The 13,790-nt window shown below is 39.4% G+C and overlaps 1 protein-coding gene across 3 annotated transcripts; it reads left to right on the plus strand.

Annotated features, from left to right (window-relative positions):
- Positions 1-1,955: 1,955 nt before the first annotated feature.
- sh2d4a (SH2 domain containing 4A) lies at positions 1,956-13,686 on the plus strand. Of its 3 annotated transcripts, none has more exons than XM_053645705.1 (9): positions 1,956-2,146; positions 3,866-4,149; positions 5,345-5,504; positions 8,931-9,057; positions 9,681-9,828; positions 10,092-10,290; positions 10,693-10,823; positions 11,531-11,748; positions 13,128-13,686. In XM_053645705.1, the coding sequence occupies exons 2-9, from the start codon at positions 3,975-3,977 to the stop codon at positions 13,218-13,220; spliced, it is 1,251 nt and encodes a 416-aa protein (XP_053501680.1). In that variant the 5' UTR covers positions 1,956-2,146; positions 3,866-3,974; the 3' UTR covers positions 13,221-13,686. The 3 variants fall into 3 exon arrangements, with proteins under 3 accessions (XP_053501680.1, XP_053501681.1, XP_053501682.1); XM_053645706.1 differs by lacking the exon at positions 1,956-2,146 and adding an exon at positions 2,577-2,669; XM_053645707.1 differs by lacking the exon at positions 1,956-2,146 and adding an exon at positions 3,231-3,700.
- The last annotated feature ends 104 nt before the right edge of the window (positions 13,687-13,790 follow it).

Raw genomic sequence — 13,790 nt, forward strand, 5'->3', positions numbered from 1 at the left:
AATGATGTCACTTTTAGCGCTTAGCTTTTTTACTTCCAGCCACAGATCATGCTTGAATAATCACAAAATCATGAAATAGGCAATTTCTGGTTGTGGTTTATTGATTAAAACCATGTGACTTCATTTCTAAGCTGCAGAAACTCTGTGTCAGACTATTTCCTCCAATTTAGTAACGTTTTTCTTTGAATGTGTAATACAAGTGCCACCTAGTGCACACGTGAACACCAGCATGACTACATGACTGATCTGCCTGCTTCTCTGATGTTCCTGTTATTCTGGTTTTTTAAAAATAGGGAAACTGGAAGTGTGAAATACGTGTCGATTGACTCACATTTGAAATTCACCGAACCACATTACAAAACAGACAGCATTACTGGACTGTTTCTTTTCTATGTTGTGCTAGAGGAATTTCTGCAGTGTCATTCAGATGCGTTCCGCTCAGTAGCTGTCTTCTCTGGAATGTTGAAATCTGCAAACATCATATGTGGTGTTAACAGTGATGTCAGTAGCTGGTATGTAAGCATGTCTGTTTTTTCAGATGTGTGCTACTGGGGAAAAAAGGAGACAAATATTAATTTATGCATAACACAACCAGCTCCAGTTCATGCTGATTATATCCTAAACAGCTTACTAAACAGTATGTATAAATGATATGCACTGTGGATATTTAGACAGTTTTAAGCTTAGGGTGTGAATAGGATCAATAAAATGATTCTTAGATAAAAAAAAATTTTTTTTGAAAAGTCCAGTGTTTGTTTGATCACCATTTTATGTCTTTGTGTGTGTGGTTTTTTTTTCTTTAAAAAATATTAGGAAACTTTGAGTGTGAGAAAGATTATATACAATTATTATTATTATTGTTGTTGTTGTTGTTGTTGTTATACACCACAAATACACCAAAGGACACCATGCATACACACATACACACACTCATTCACACCTAAGGGAAATTGATTTTATTGCTTTTTTATTGCTGAATTTATCTTCATGTTTTTAAGAGGCGGGAGGAAAACAGAGAACCCAGAGATAACCTAATGTGACATGGGTAAATCATGTGAAAAACCCACACAGTAACTCAAGCCCAGGATCAAACCTTGGACCCTGGAGTTCTTCTTCTTCTTTTGGTGTCGAAGTTCCACTTCATAGTGGAACCATCGTGGTGGAAGGATTAGCCGCTCAGCAGTATGATACTGAACGTTGCGCCAGGGGAGGCTCCTTCCGTGCACACACATTCACACACCCATTCATACACTTCAGACATGCCAATCCACCTACCATGCATGTCTTTGGACTGGGGGAGGAAACCGGAGTACTCAGAGGAAACCCCCACAGCACAGGAAGAACATGCAAACTCCGCACACACAGGGCCACGGTGGGAATCGAACTCCCAACCCTGGGCACCGTGCACCCATCATGGAGTTATTATTATCGTTATCGTTGTTGTTGTTGCTTTTCCCCCAGAAAAAGGTCATGCTCTGAAGTAGCCACTGGGCTTTGGGCAGCAACAAATCTGTCTACTTTTTCTTTTCTTCTGCCATCGTGAGAAAATATAATTTTAAATTTTCACAATCAGCACATAAAGCAGTGTTGGTATAGCCTAATTAGTTCATAGAGTCCTCCAATATACAGCCCTAGTGTAATAGACGTAAACCTGTGTAGGTTTTAATGTAAAGAGGTTAAACCTTGGTTAGATGTTCATAAATAGCCTACATACTAAGTTCGATTTGGTTACTGTGTTAAATATAAACACAAGCCTTAGGCGCATGTGTTCGGTGAAAACACAAATGAAATGACACAGAGCGTTAGAGTCAGGTGATGTGACATTTAGCAGCACATCTGTAGGAGGCGCTGTGCTCCTGCACTATTACACCCACAAAACAATGACACGGTTATATATTTGTGGGTGGAAACTTCTCTCTGAGGAACTCACCGAACCTTCAGGCAACTCCTACATTTTTCAGATACACTCGAGTTTGTGAATTACCTAATCATTTTACATTTTGGAAGACATTAGGTGACTAAAGGAGATCCTCAGGGTGAAGATTTCTGCTTTTACAGGATGCAGTCTGCTGTTTCTGTCATAAATCAGGATTGTGCAGTATGTGAAATTTATGATCTGTGACTTTACTAACATGCTTTAAATTAGGTAAGTGTGTGTGTGTGTATTATTTTTATTATTATTATCAATATGATTGTTATTATTGTTACTGTTGTCCTTGAATAAACAGAACCCATCATTAATAGGCAGACAGACAGATAGATAGATAGATAGATACATACATACATACATACATAGATTGATCGATAGATAACAATATTCTGTTAATGATTTCCCAATTTGATGCCTAAAAATTCAAGGTTTTAAAGTGTAAAAGTACAAACAAGTTAAATTAATTCATTAATTTTAAAAAACAATTGTGAAATGAATACATGTGGACACACATAATACATAAACTTATGTTAAAACAGTTAAATACTAGAAAATCCTCAATTGGTTTAATGAAATACAATTTTAAAAGTTGTTTTTTTTTTTAAACTGACAGGAGGTGCAGTCACCTGTTCAATCCTGATCTCAGATTACTGTCTATGTGGAGTTTCACATGCTCCCTGTGTCCATGTGGGTTTCCGCCGGGTTCTCCGATTTCCTCCCATCTCCCAAAAACATGCCGGTAAGGTTTACTGGCTATGCTAAATTGCCCCTAGGTGTGAATATGTGTGTGGATGGTGCCCTGATATAGAGTCGTCCCAAATTATGAAGAGCCTGATAAGCTTGTAGCTTAAAAATGTATTACTCAGTAATATCCAGCAAACTGGAATAGGCTGAAATCTTAGTATGATCTGTGAGAAGATTATCAGGGTCTCTTTTGTCTCCATCACATACATTTACACCGCACGCTGCATTCCTAAAGCCACCAGCACTGTAGACGACCCCACACACCCCTCACACCCCTCACACAAACTCTTCACTTCTTCTTCCCCCAAGCCATCAGACTCTACAATAACCAGAGACTGGTCTGACACGAACATACATGCACGTACACACACACACACACACACACACATACACTTAACTGAACATTCCATTCCCATTACAAGTTCTGCTAAAACACCGTAAACAAATGACTGTATTGACCGCCGGTATTTTTGCTGCTAACTAATATGTTATGTTTATATTTACAGCATATATGATTATTTTGTAATATCTCTGTGAACTTTATTCCACACTACATCGAACTGTGTACTAGTCGGCGCTGCACTGTCCTTTTCTGTGCCTTTTGTCCTGTTTAGTAATTATTGTACTGTCTTGCCCTGCTTGTACTCGTTCACACATGATCACTTTATGCAGTCCTGTATCGGTAGGAGGACCAGCTATATACTGTATGGTTGAAATAAAGCCACTTAGCTTGACTTGACTAACTGGCATCTCATCCAGGGTATATTCCCACCTAGCACCATATCCCAGGATAGGCTTAGATGAAGATGAATGCATAAATGAAAATAAAAACAAGATTAACTAGGTGTGGCAGTTCATTAAAAGACCGGACTGTGCTGATGTGGAAGTGCATAACCAGTATGCTGCGTTTTTTTTTTGTTGTTGTTGTTGTTTTTTGCCGATGGGTCTTTGGGAGGGTTTTGTTTCTAGTAAAACCAACACACCACACTTTCACCATGCTCACTGGAATGAGGAAGAAGCCTACAGGTAAGATTCGACTCCAGCACAAGAGTTGGACAAGTAAAATATCTACTTTCTCTGTGCAGGAGAAACAGGGCCGGTGTGTGCAGTCAACTGCTAGCTGAAAACGCTCCATGTATCTGACTTTTTAACAATATCCTAGCTTATAGTGTTCTCTCTTTTTTAATGTAGTTGTTTGGGACATTTTGACCTGCGCCTTTGAACTCCAAAACTTTGGATTTTCTGGATTGTACACATGAAGAACATTTCTTCCTAAGACGAAGGATACAGGACTATAACCATGCTGCAGCAGATTCTCAGTGACATGTACATCGAGCCGGAGCTGCTGGCCGAGCTGAACGAAGAGCAGAAGCAGGTTCTCTTCTTTAAAATGAGAGAAGAACAGGTCCGCAGGTGGAAAGAGAGAGAAGCACGGCTAGAGAAGGAGGAGGCTAAAACGGTGAAGCCCAAAAGAGGTAATTTTGTCTTAGTATCAGATCTCTACCAGAAGACTTAAAAAAAAAAAGAGTTCTCTTTTAATTTTCATTTACCAAATGAACAGCTTTTCAGCCTGAGACACGAATCTCTTAAATTCATCTCAAATTTTAAAGAACCTGATGAGATAAGAGACTTACTCTAACAATTCAGAACCAAAACCTTAACACTCATTATTATTCACAGAACTGAAGTCATAGTTCAGCCTGGAACATTTTTACTGATTAACAGATAAATGCTGCATAACTGCTGCTGTATAACGAAGAGATTGGAGACTATGAATTACAGAACAGTAAAAAAAAAAAAACTTTATACTTAAACTGTATACTTTATACTACAGCACAACGAATTCTTGAATCTGATTGGTCAGAAGCTGTTGATTCATTTTCCATCACAGCAGCTGTGACTGTAGAGCCAACTCGAATTCAAATGGCAGGTTTACTGTATATTAATGAGCTTCTTCCAGAATTGCTCTAAAATCATTGGTCAATTGCTGCGGTATAAGAGGAATAAAACGCTGCGCGGTGTCGATTATAGAAACGTAATCAACTTCGTGGTAACAGCAATAATTGTGCTTAACATCGAGCCTCATCACACCTCTCCATCATGTGTTATTTCACTATAACGGCAAACCCAGTCTTGTTTTATCCCTTAATGTAATAAAGGTGTTCGAATGAGACAAACATAAGAGAATATCATACCAAAGCTGCTTCCGCCTTATTTTTAAATTTTTTACCAAGTGTAAAGGTTTATGCAAAAGTACGTTTATGTTTAAAATTCTACAGTTAAAGATATTTGGAAATTCAGCTTCTTCATAAGCCTTTCAGAGATGGGAGGTGATTACGCACATAGCAACATAAACAACATAACGCAGTATAAACATTAAAGCGCTTCGGTTTCAGTCTTGTGTACCACAAAACCCCAGGGAAAGCTTATGTAACTGGAATTATTACTCTTTACTGTATCTCTTCGGTGTTGAATAGGTAGTTAAAATTCTCAGTACAGGGAAACATGTTCAAATGTCCGTTTGTGGTAATCACACTTACGGTACAGGTGTAATTGATATAGTTTAGTTAGAAAAATGCTAGAATGTTCTCGAAACATTAGCTTTCCTCATTTCACATAACTTGTTTTGTATGTGTGTGTGTGTGTGTGTGTGTGTGTTTGGTCCCTCAGTCTCAGTGAAGACTGTATCGTGGATGAAGGCGTCAGACAATGACGTGTGGGTGTGGGTGATGGGAGAGCATCCTGACGATAAACCTTATGACAAGATCTGCGATGAGATCATGGCTGAGAGGGCGGCATTACAGGCCCAGAAAGAAGCAGAGGAGCTCAGGTGTGTGTCTTTTCATCCACTAGGAATTCAGTACACCGGAAATGACAGGAATATCCCATCTCACCTGTTTCCAGGCACAGGGAAAACTGATAGAACATTAAATTCCTACCATTTACCTGTTAGAGGGAAGTTACAGTAACTGTAACACAATAAACTCACTACACCCTTTCTCAGTTCTTCCTTGTTTTTTTAGCGCTCATTAAAATGCATAGTGAGGTATAGGAAGTGGTTAGGTGTCGTTTACAAGCTGACATACTGGGTGCATTTTATCTCTACCAGTTCAGATTTTAGATGAGTTCATCATTCATCCAATAAATATGATGTCTTTACTGCTAGACATTTTATTGCTGGGTATTGAGTGTAGTAAAACGTACTAAGATGAAAGGATTTCCCATATATATGCCATTGTACGGAATTATATTGTATTATATTTAATATCAATGCATTAATGGTATTGATAAAACTGTTAATTATTCCCGCATTTATGATTACATTCATAGGTCACTCCCTAAAGTTGAAATGTTGCTAGTTCACTAACTCCACCCAAAACCTACAAAGCAAACCTCTGTTATCTTATCTGTGGGGGGGTTTTTTCTTTCTAAAAAGTCTCCTGACTGTGCAGAGGTGAACGCACACGTCAGTTAGTCATTAATTGTCCTTAATTCTCTTCAGTTAAACATTGCTCCAGCCTAATCGCAGGTTATTTACACAGGACACTCCTTGTAGAGCACATGCTGAGTAGCTACAGTTTGCTGTGGACTCCAATTTCTAACTTGCATATACAGTGGGGGAAATAATTGTAATACTGGACGTGTCAACCTTTTTTTTCAATAAATATATTTCCAATGAGGTTTTTCACATGAAATTTTCACCAGACTTTGGTATTAACTTAAGAAATCCACACATATAAAGAAATCCAAACATTAAAGTCCATAAAAGAAGTTATGTGTAATAAAATGGAATGACACAGGAAAAAAGTATTGAACACGCTAGCTGAAATGTATTTAATACTTATTGGAGAAGACTTTGTGTGTAATGACAGCTTCAAGACGCTTCCTGTAGGAAGAAATTAATGAGCCGCAGTATTCAGGTGTGATTCTTCTAAACATATTGTCTTTAAAACTTGTTCAGTTGGATTCAAGTCAGGTGATTGACTGGGCCATTCTAACAGCTTCATTTTTCTCTGAAACCAATTGAGAGTTTCCTTTGCTGTATGCTTTGGATCGTTGTCCTGCTGGAAGGTCCACCCACGTCTCATCTTCATCATCCTGTGGATGGCAGCAGATTCTTCTCAAGAATCTCCTGGTAAAGGGCTCCATTCATCGTTCCTTCAGTTATATGAAGTCTGCCAGTACCATGCGATGAACAACAGCTCCACACCGTGATGCTTCCACTTCCAAACTTCACTATTGGTATAGTGTTTTTAGGGTGATGTGCAGTGCCATTTCTTCTCCAAACATGGTGTGTAGTATTACAGACAAAAAGTTCAAATTTGCTCTCGTCTGACCAGACTACGCTCTCCCAGTATTTCATAGGCTTGTCCAAATGAGTTGTAGCAAACGTTAAACGAGCTTCGACATCCCTCTTCTTTGGTAATGGAGTCTTGCGGGGTGAGCATGAGCAGTGTTGTGCATTGCCTATTGTTTTCTCTGTGACGATGGCACCTGCTGCCTCCAAGTGTTTCTGGAGCTCTTTCTGAGTGGTCCTTGGCGCTTGGGCTACTCTTCTGACTGTTCTTCTGACTCTCTGGTCAGAAATCTTGTGAGGAGCTCCTGTGCGTGGCCGGTTGATGATGGAATGATGTTGCTTCCACTTGCGGATAATGACCCCAGTGGTGCTTACTGGAAGATCCAGAAGTTTTGAAATACGTCTGTATCTGATTCCATCAATATGATTCACAACAATAAGGTTGTGAAGGTCTTGTGAGAGCTCTTTGCTTTTACCCATCATGAGGTGTTTCTTGTGTGACACCTTGGTGTGTGACACCTTGGTAACGAAAAGCCTTTTTATAGACTTCTTAAACTTCTTGAGTTAATGCTGATGTTGTGGTGAAAATTTCATGCGAAAAGCCTCATTGGAAATATATTTACTGAAAAAAATGCTGAGGCGTCCAATACTTATTTCCCCCACTGTATAATGACTTACCTACTAATAATTATTTACCTACTTCCTTATGTATTTATTTAGTTACTTAATTACTTATTTACTTCCTTCCTACCTATTTCCTTCATTCCCTAAATTTACTTATTTACTTACTTAGTTTCTTTCTTTCTTTCTTTTGAATAATTGAATGAGCTGGATACACTCCCCTCCGAAACTATTGGAACAACAAGGTCAATTCATTTGCTTTTGCTGTAGACTGAAGCCATTTGGGTTTGAGTTCAAAAGATGAATATGAGAAGAGAAGTTTAGAATTTCAGCACTTATTTCCTGGTATTTACATGTAGATGTGTTAAAGCTATAGAACATAGCACATTTTGTATCTTTTACTGATTATATGATAGCCTCGGATTCCTGTTCTTGTCTGACAAGACTGGAACGTGATGTGGTCTTCTGCTGTTGTAGCCCATCTACCTCAAGGTTCGATGTTTTGTTCATGCCGAGTTGCTTTTCTGCTCACCACAGTTTTAAAGTGATTATTTGAGTTATTAGATCCTTCCTGGCAGCTCGAACCAATCTGGCCATTTTCCTCTGACCTCTCTTATTAACAAGGCGTTTCCACATACAGAACTGTCGCTCACTCAATGTTTTTTTGTTTTTCGAACCAGTCTGTGTAAACTCTACAGACTGTTGTGTGTGAAAATCCCAGGAGATTCAGTTTCTGAATACACAAACCAGTCCATCTAGTACCAACGTCCATGTCACAGTTAAAGTCACAGAGATCACATTTTTACTTCATTCTGATATTTGATGTGAACATTAACTGAAGCTCTTGTCTTGTATCTGCATCTTTTATTGCATTGTGCTGCTGCCACATGATTGGCTGATAACTGCAAGAATGTGGGGGTGTACATGTATTCCCAATAAGGTGGACATTCAGTGTGTGTGTGTGTGTGTGTATATATATATATATATGTATGTATGTATGTATGTATGTATGTATACATGTGTATAGCTTATATAGTGAAGCTTAAAAGAAGTTAAGTTCACTTCATGTAGACAAATACAGAGACCATTCATGCTTGATGACATACAACAAGCATGCTTTCTTTGGAAGAACAACCCTAAATTGCTGTGTTCTGTTCTGACAATAGAAGCCGTACGAGTCTCGTAAGCTCATGAAAAGTCTTTTATGTTCAGTGGGTGCATACAGCAATGATTTATGTTCGGTCGCTCCTACCAAAGGTGTTATTACAGGCATTCCACAGTGACTCTGCTGAAATGTTTTGATGTTGCGTTTGACCTGGATGTTGTGATCATGTGCAGGGCCAAGAAAGAAGCTGAACTGGAGAAACGTTTCTCTGGTTTGTATATGGAAAGCGAGGACGCTGCTAGGCAGGAAGAAGCCCGAAAGGCAGCTGCCCTGGAGAAGAGCCGAAAAGAGGATTTCAAGGTATCATGAGTCATTACATCAAATCAAGCTAAACCTTAGGCCTTCATACCTTAAAGTGTTTTCTCATGCTTTGGCTTGCTCCACCAGTTACTCCAGATTTGTAGTATGTCCAAAACGACTGAAAAGAAGGTGTGTTACAAGAGGTATTTATGATCTGTAAAAAAACCCAATAAAAATACAAAAGTCCAGAAGAAAAACCATCACTGCTAAGCTCCTTATGACTACCAAAAAGAGTTAGCCTCCCTTCCACCTTCTCCACTAGTTACATCTGAAATTAAAGTTTGATTACTTGTTTCTGAAGCTTTGCATGACACAAACTGTAGCTACATCTCCAACATCCTGTGTCCCTCCTCTGTCTAAAGCTGTTTTAAACCATCTCACAATCTCAGATGAGGTTTGAAGGCGATCTTATGATACTGTCCCAAGATTTTGGAACAGCTTACTGCATTTAATACAGTTATCACCTACAATATGCATTTTAAAAACATATTCATTCTCCGTTGATTCTCCTTTGCAAGGTCTGTTGCATCAAGTCAAGACTTTTCTTTTGTTCTGTCCCTGGTAGTTTTTGTCCGTTACTGTCCTTTATTGTTTAAAGTGCTCTATTTCTTATTTGTGTTCAGAGGGGGGAGGAGGAGGAAAGACGAAAAGCCGAGGAGGAGGTCAGGAGGCTCAAGGAGGAGCGGGAGCAGCAGATCTACATGAACATGAAGGAACTACAGTGTCAACGGAAAGGCCAAGACAAAGAGGAGAAAGCCTGGCAGGATTCATGTAAGAGAATAAACCGTGGAGAGAGAACGAGAGGTTCTGTGTTAAAAATCAGTCATATCTTTTGGCTTATAGTTGTTTGTTTAAAAGCTGCCATGACAGCCAAACCTAATGAATATATTCATGATAATGAAAGTATTAGTTGATGACAGCAAGAACCATATCCAATGCTTAGTGCCGTTTCCTGGACATAACTCATTTTACTGTTTAAAAACTATAGTGAATATAGCGTTCCAGTATGATCTTCAAATGTGTGCGTGTTCCAGTGCGGAAATCTAAAGCAGCTGACCAGCGGAGACGTTCTCTGGCCAAGCAGACGAGGGAGGATCACCGCAGGCGTTCTCTAAAGGCAGTGGAGAGAGGTCGAGTGGCGGCCATCACCAAGGCCTTTGGAGGAGAGAAACCGGTTGCTGCACCTAAACCCAAACCCAGAAACCTCACTCTCAGTAATGAGCCTCTTCAAAGGTCTGTACACATTACTGCACTTAAACTCTTCATTTATGGAGTTACTGTATACTGTGGCCATTTCAGTAGTAACAGTGCTAGTCTATTAGAGGCCATGCTTCACTGTTTACAAGGAAAAATAGTTGTTGTTGTTTTTTCTTACCAGAAACCAGTAATTAATACGCTTAGTTTAAATGAGCCATATGAAAGCTTGATATGTCTTATACCTCTATTTATTATTCATTTTCAAATAATATTAATTCGAAATCCATACCCTAATAGTCCCTGAAGACTATAAATCATTTTCCCTTGTTGTTTATACACATGTACTGATAAAATCAGACCAAGCAGCACACTGCGGCGAGTGTTCCTGAAGCTTAGTTATTTTTAACCACGAACGTTTATTGCTGTTATGAATAACAGGAGGGCCGGGGTACGTCGTTCATTGTCATCGTCCAGCCGGAAGGAGATTATCCGCTGGTTCAGAGAGGAACAGTTGACCCTCAGAGTTTGTTTCCAAGACGACGACAGCCGCATCGCTCCCTGGTTCCACGGTAAATTCACATTCTGCATGGCATGGAATGTTTCAGGAAAAGGCACTAAGTTATATGCAAATGAACCATCAGCGGAACTTAAGATCCAGTAATTTACCTTCATGAAGTTTCTCTACACTAATATTCCTCTAATATAAAATACAAGAGGGTATCATCAAGTTTATATAGTACGCATATTATATAGTGTGCATGTAAACAATAAAATAACACCACTTCACCACTGATTATTTTCCTATAATAGCACATCCTGTTGAGTTTTATTCTTATACCACAGCAATTTGCCAATTTTTATCGATTAAAGAACACCACCATGTGTTTTTATTTATCTGTAGTTATGTATTAATGTTGTAGAACATCCAGGAAACAAGTTAGTTTCTTGCATCACTTACGCTATAAGAGCAATAAACGGCCATTCCCTGGCCTGCGTGTCTATTTTATGTTTTTTAGATTGTTTATCCGTCCGTACATCCACCTGAGATTATTGTCAGCACAATATCTCAATACGAGTGGATGAATGTTTGTAGGATTTATATGGAATTATCACTGAAACCAGCAGACGAACTGATTAGATTTTGGAATGGTTACCCAAGAGGGTCAAGGTCACAGCAAGGTCAAATTTTAGGCATATTCGTTAGCAGGTTACTCCTAGGAAAGGTGATAGAAAGCAGACTAGCGAACGGAACCGAGCATGTTACCTTTTTCTCCAGGTATAATCTCACGCCAGGAGGCTGAGGATTTGCTGAGCAAGGGCAGCCCTGGAGCTTTCTTGGTCCGTGTTAGCGAAAGGATTTTCGGATATGTTCTATCTTACCAAAGCCCGGACGGAATCAAGCACTTCCTCATTGATGCCACAGACAGCTGCTACATGCTGCTAGGAGACCAGATCAAGTTCGCGTCTCTGGGAGAGTTGGTGGAGTACTATAAGGTAAGAGATCGTTTGCTCCTCCACACAAAGCTGGACTTTTTAATAAAAGTCCATTAAAAATGGATTTCTGAAATTCCGTATTTGCCTTCACATATACATTTTTTCACATCGCGGTCCATAAAACTACATACTGTTACACACTGGGTCATTTTAAATATTTAACTGTGCATTTGTGGATGTGTCAGTGGTGAATTAGCTTTATTTTTGTTTGCATCTTCACAGTATGTCTCGTGAATGCTCTTGAATTCTGGTCAGGAGGTGCTTTTCTACTGTATTTCTGTAACAGTATTTCGGACAGTAGTTCCAGCTGCAAGGTTTATATTATATTACTGGGCAGTGGTAGCTCAGTGGTTAAGGTGTTTGACTACTGCTCAGAAGGTCGTGAGGTCAAACCCCAGCACTGTCAAACTTCCACTGTTGGGCCCTTGAGCAAGGCCCTTAACCTTCAACTGTTCAGATAGATAAATGAAATAAATGTAAACTGCTCTGGATAACAGCGTCTGCCAAATGCCGTAAAATGTAAATGTAAAGCGCTCCTTCTAATACTTACTCGTTTTCGTAGTAATGACTTACACGGGTTCTTGTGGTAGACGCTCCAGATAAACAGATCTAAAAATGTGTGTAATTGTTGAGATGGTGAGGTTTACTATGAAGACATATTTAATCTTCAGGACAGAGGGCAAGCTGTGTATTTATGTCTTATTAACATCAAGAGAGAAGAAAGAAGAAAAAAGAAAGGTGGGGGGGATGACTGATTATAGCGGCTATAAGGTGAAGACAGAAACTGACTTGTTTCCCGGATGTTTCATGACATTAAATGTAACTATGAACAGATCAACATGGTTAATACATTTGCCTCGCACCTCAGGGTTGGGGGCTCGAATCCTGCCTCCGCCTTGTGTGTGCGGAGCTCGCATGTTCTCCCTGTGCTTCGGGGGTTTCCTCCAGGTACTCCAGTTTCCTCTCCCAGTCCAAAGACCTGCATTGTAGTCTGATTGGCATTTGTCTGTAGTGTGTGAATGCGTGCACGATTGTGCCCTGAGATGGTTTGGCACCCCATCCAAGGTGTTCCACTCCTTATGCCCCAAGTTCCCTGGGATAGGCTCCAGGCTCCCCTACGACCCTGTGTAGGATAAGCGGTATGGAAAATAGATGCATGGATGTAAAATGTTGGCAAACTGTTGTGATATTCAAGGAGTAAAACCCTCAACAATTAATTATTTTCCTATAAAACCACACGTCATCATGATTTATTCTTTACTTAACACACAATTATATGATATACACATGCCCTCAATGTAGTTGATCATATCTGAATGAATGAAATGGAAATGAAATGAGTCAACCTTCGGAATAACGTCTCCTTGTTCTGCTTTCAGGAAGAGCCTTTAACTCCCTCTGGAGGTGATCAGCTGCTACACGTGTGTGGACAGAAACCCGGCACTCTGGACTACGCTGATCTCTTCACCTGAAGCCTGCAGCTCTGTAGCTCAGTGAGCCATGGTACAGGAGATCTAAATGCACATGCATGCTCTTATGAGATTTTGCTGCACACAGTCTACAGGCATGGAGAACTGTATATTGAACAAACCTGAAGTGGGTGGTTACGCTGCAGTTCACAGTATGCAGGCTCCATTTACCCATCCACACATGCACAAATGACCATGCTGAAAAGATATGAAGGCACAATATGCACTTTTGATAACAAGGCTGCATTTTGAAGGATTTAGAGTCAGGATGAGGATAATCTGTGCCTCATAACTCATGTGTTCCACTTATTAACTTTGGTAGTATTCAAGCAAGCTGCTACTGTAAGTAAATTCATGTGTTTTATGAACTTCCTGTTCAAGTCCGTCGCAACCTTGCGACAGCTTCCCAATCTAGCCGTGAGAATGATTTCAATACGTTCTTTTGTAACAGGAGTTCTTAAAAGACTATCTGGAATATATATATATATATATATATATATATATATATATATATATATATATATATATATATATATATATATATATATATATATATAAACTAAATATGAAAAC

The sequence above is a fragment of the Ictalurus furcatus genome, chromosome 16, assembly GCF_023375685.1.
Source record: "Ictalurus furcatus strain D&B chromosome 16, Billie_1.0, whole genome shotgun sequence".
In the NCBI taxonomy this organism is placed as follows: domain Eukaryota; kingdom Metazoa; phylum Chordata; class Actinopteri; order Siluriformes; family Ictaluridae; genus Ictalurus; species Ictalurus furcatus.

Bases quoted from the DNA above. Each gene is read 5' to 3' on its own strand.
- sh2d4a (XM_053645705.1), top strand. From the start codon at position 3,975: ATGCTGCAGCAGATTCTCAGTGACATGTACATCGAGCCGGAGCTGCTG. The intron at 4,150-5,344 runs GTAATTTTGTCT...TTGGTCCCTCAG, and splicing joins AACGGTGAAGCCCAAAAGAG to TCTCAGTGAAGACTGTATCG. The intron at 9,058-9,680 runs GTATCATGAGTC...ATTTGTGTTCAG, and splicing joins GCCGAAAAGAGGATTTCAAG to AGGGGGGAGGAGGAGGAAAG.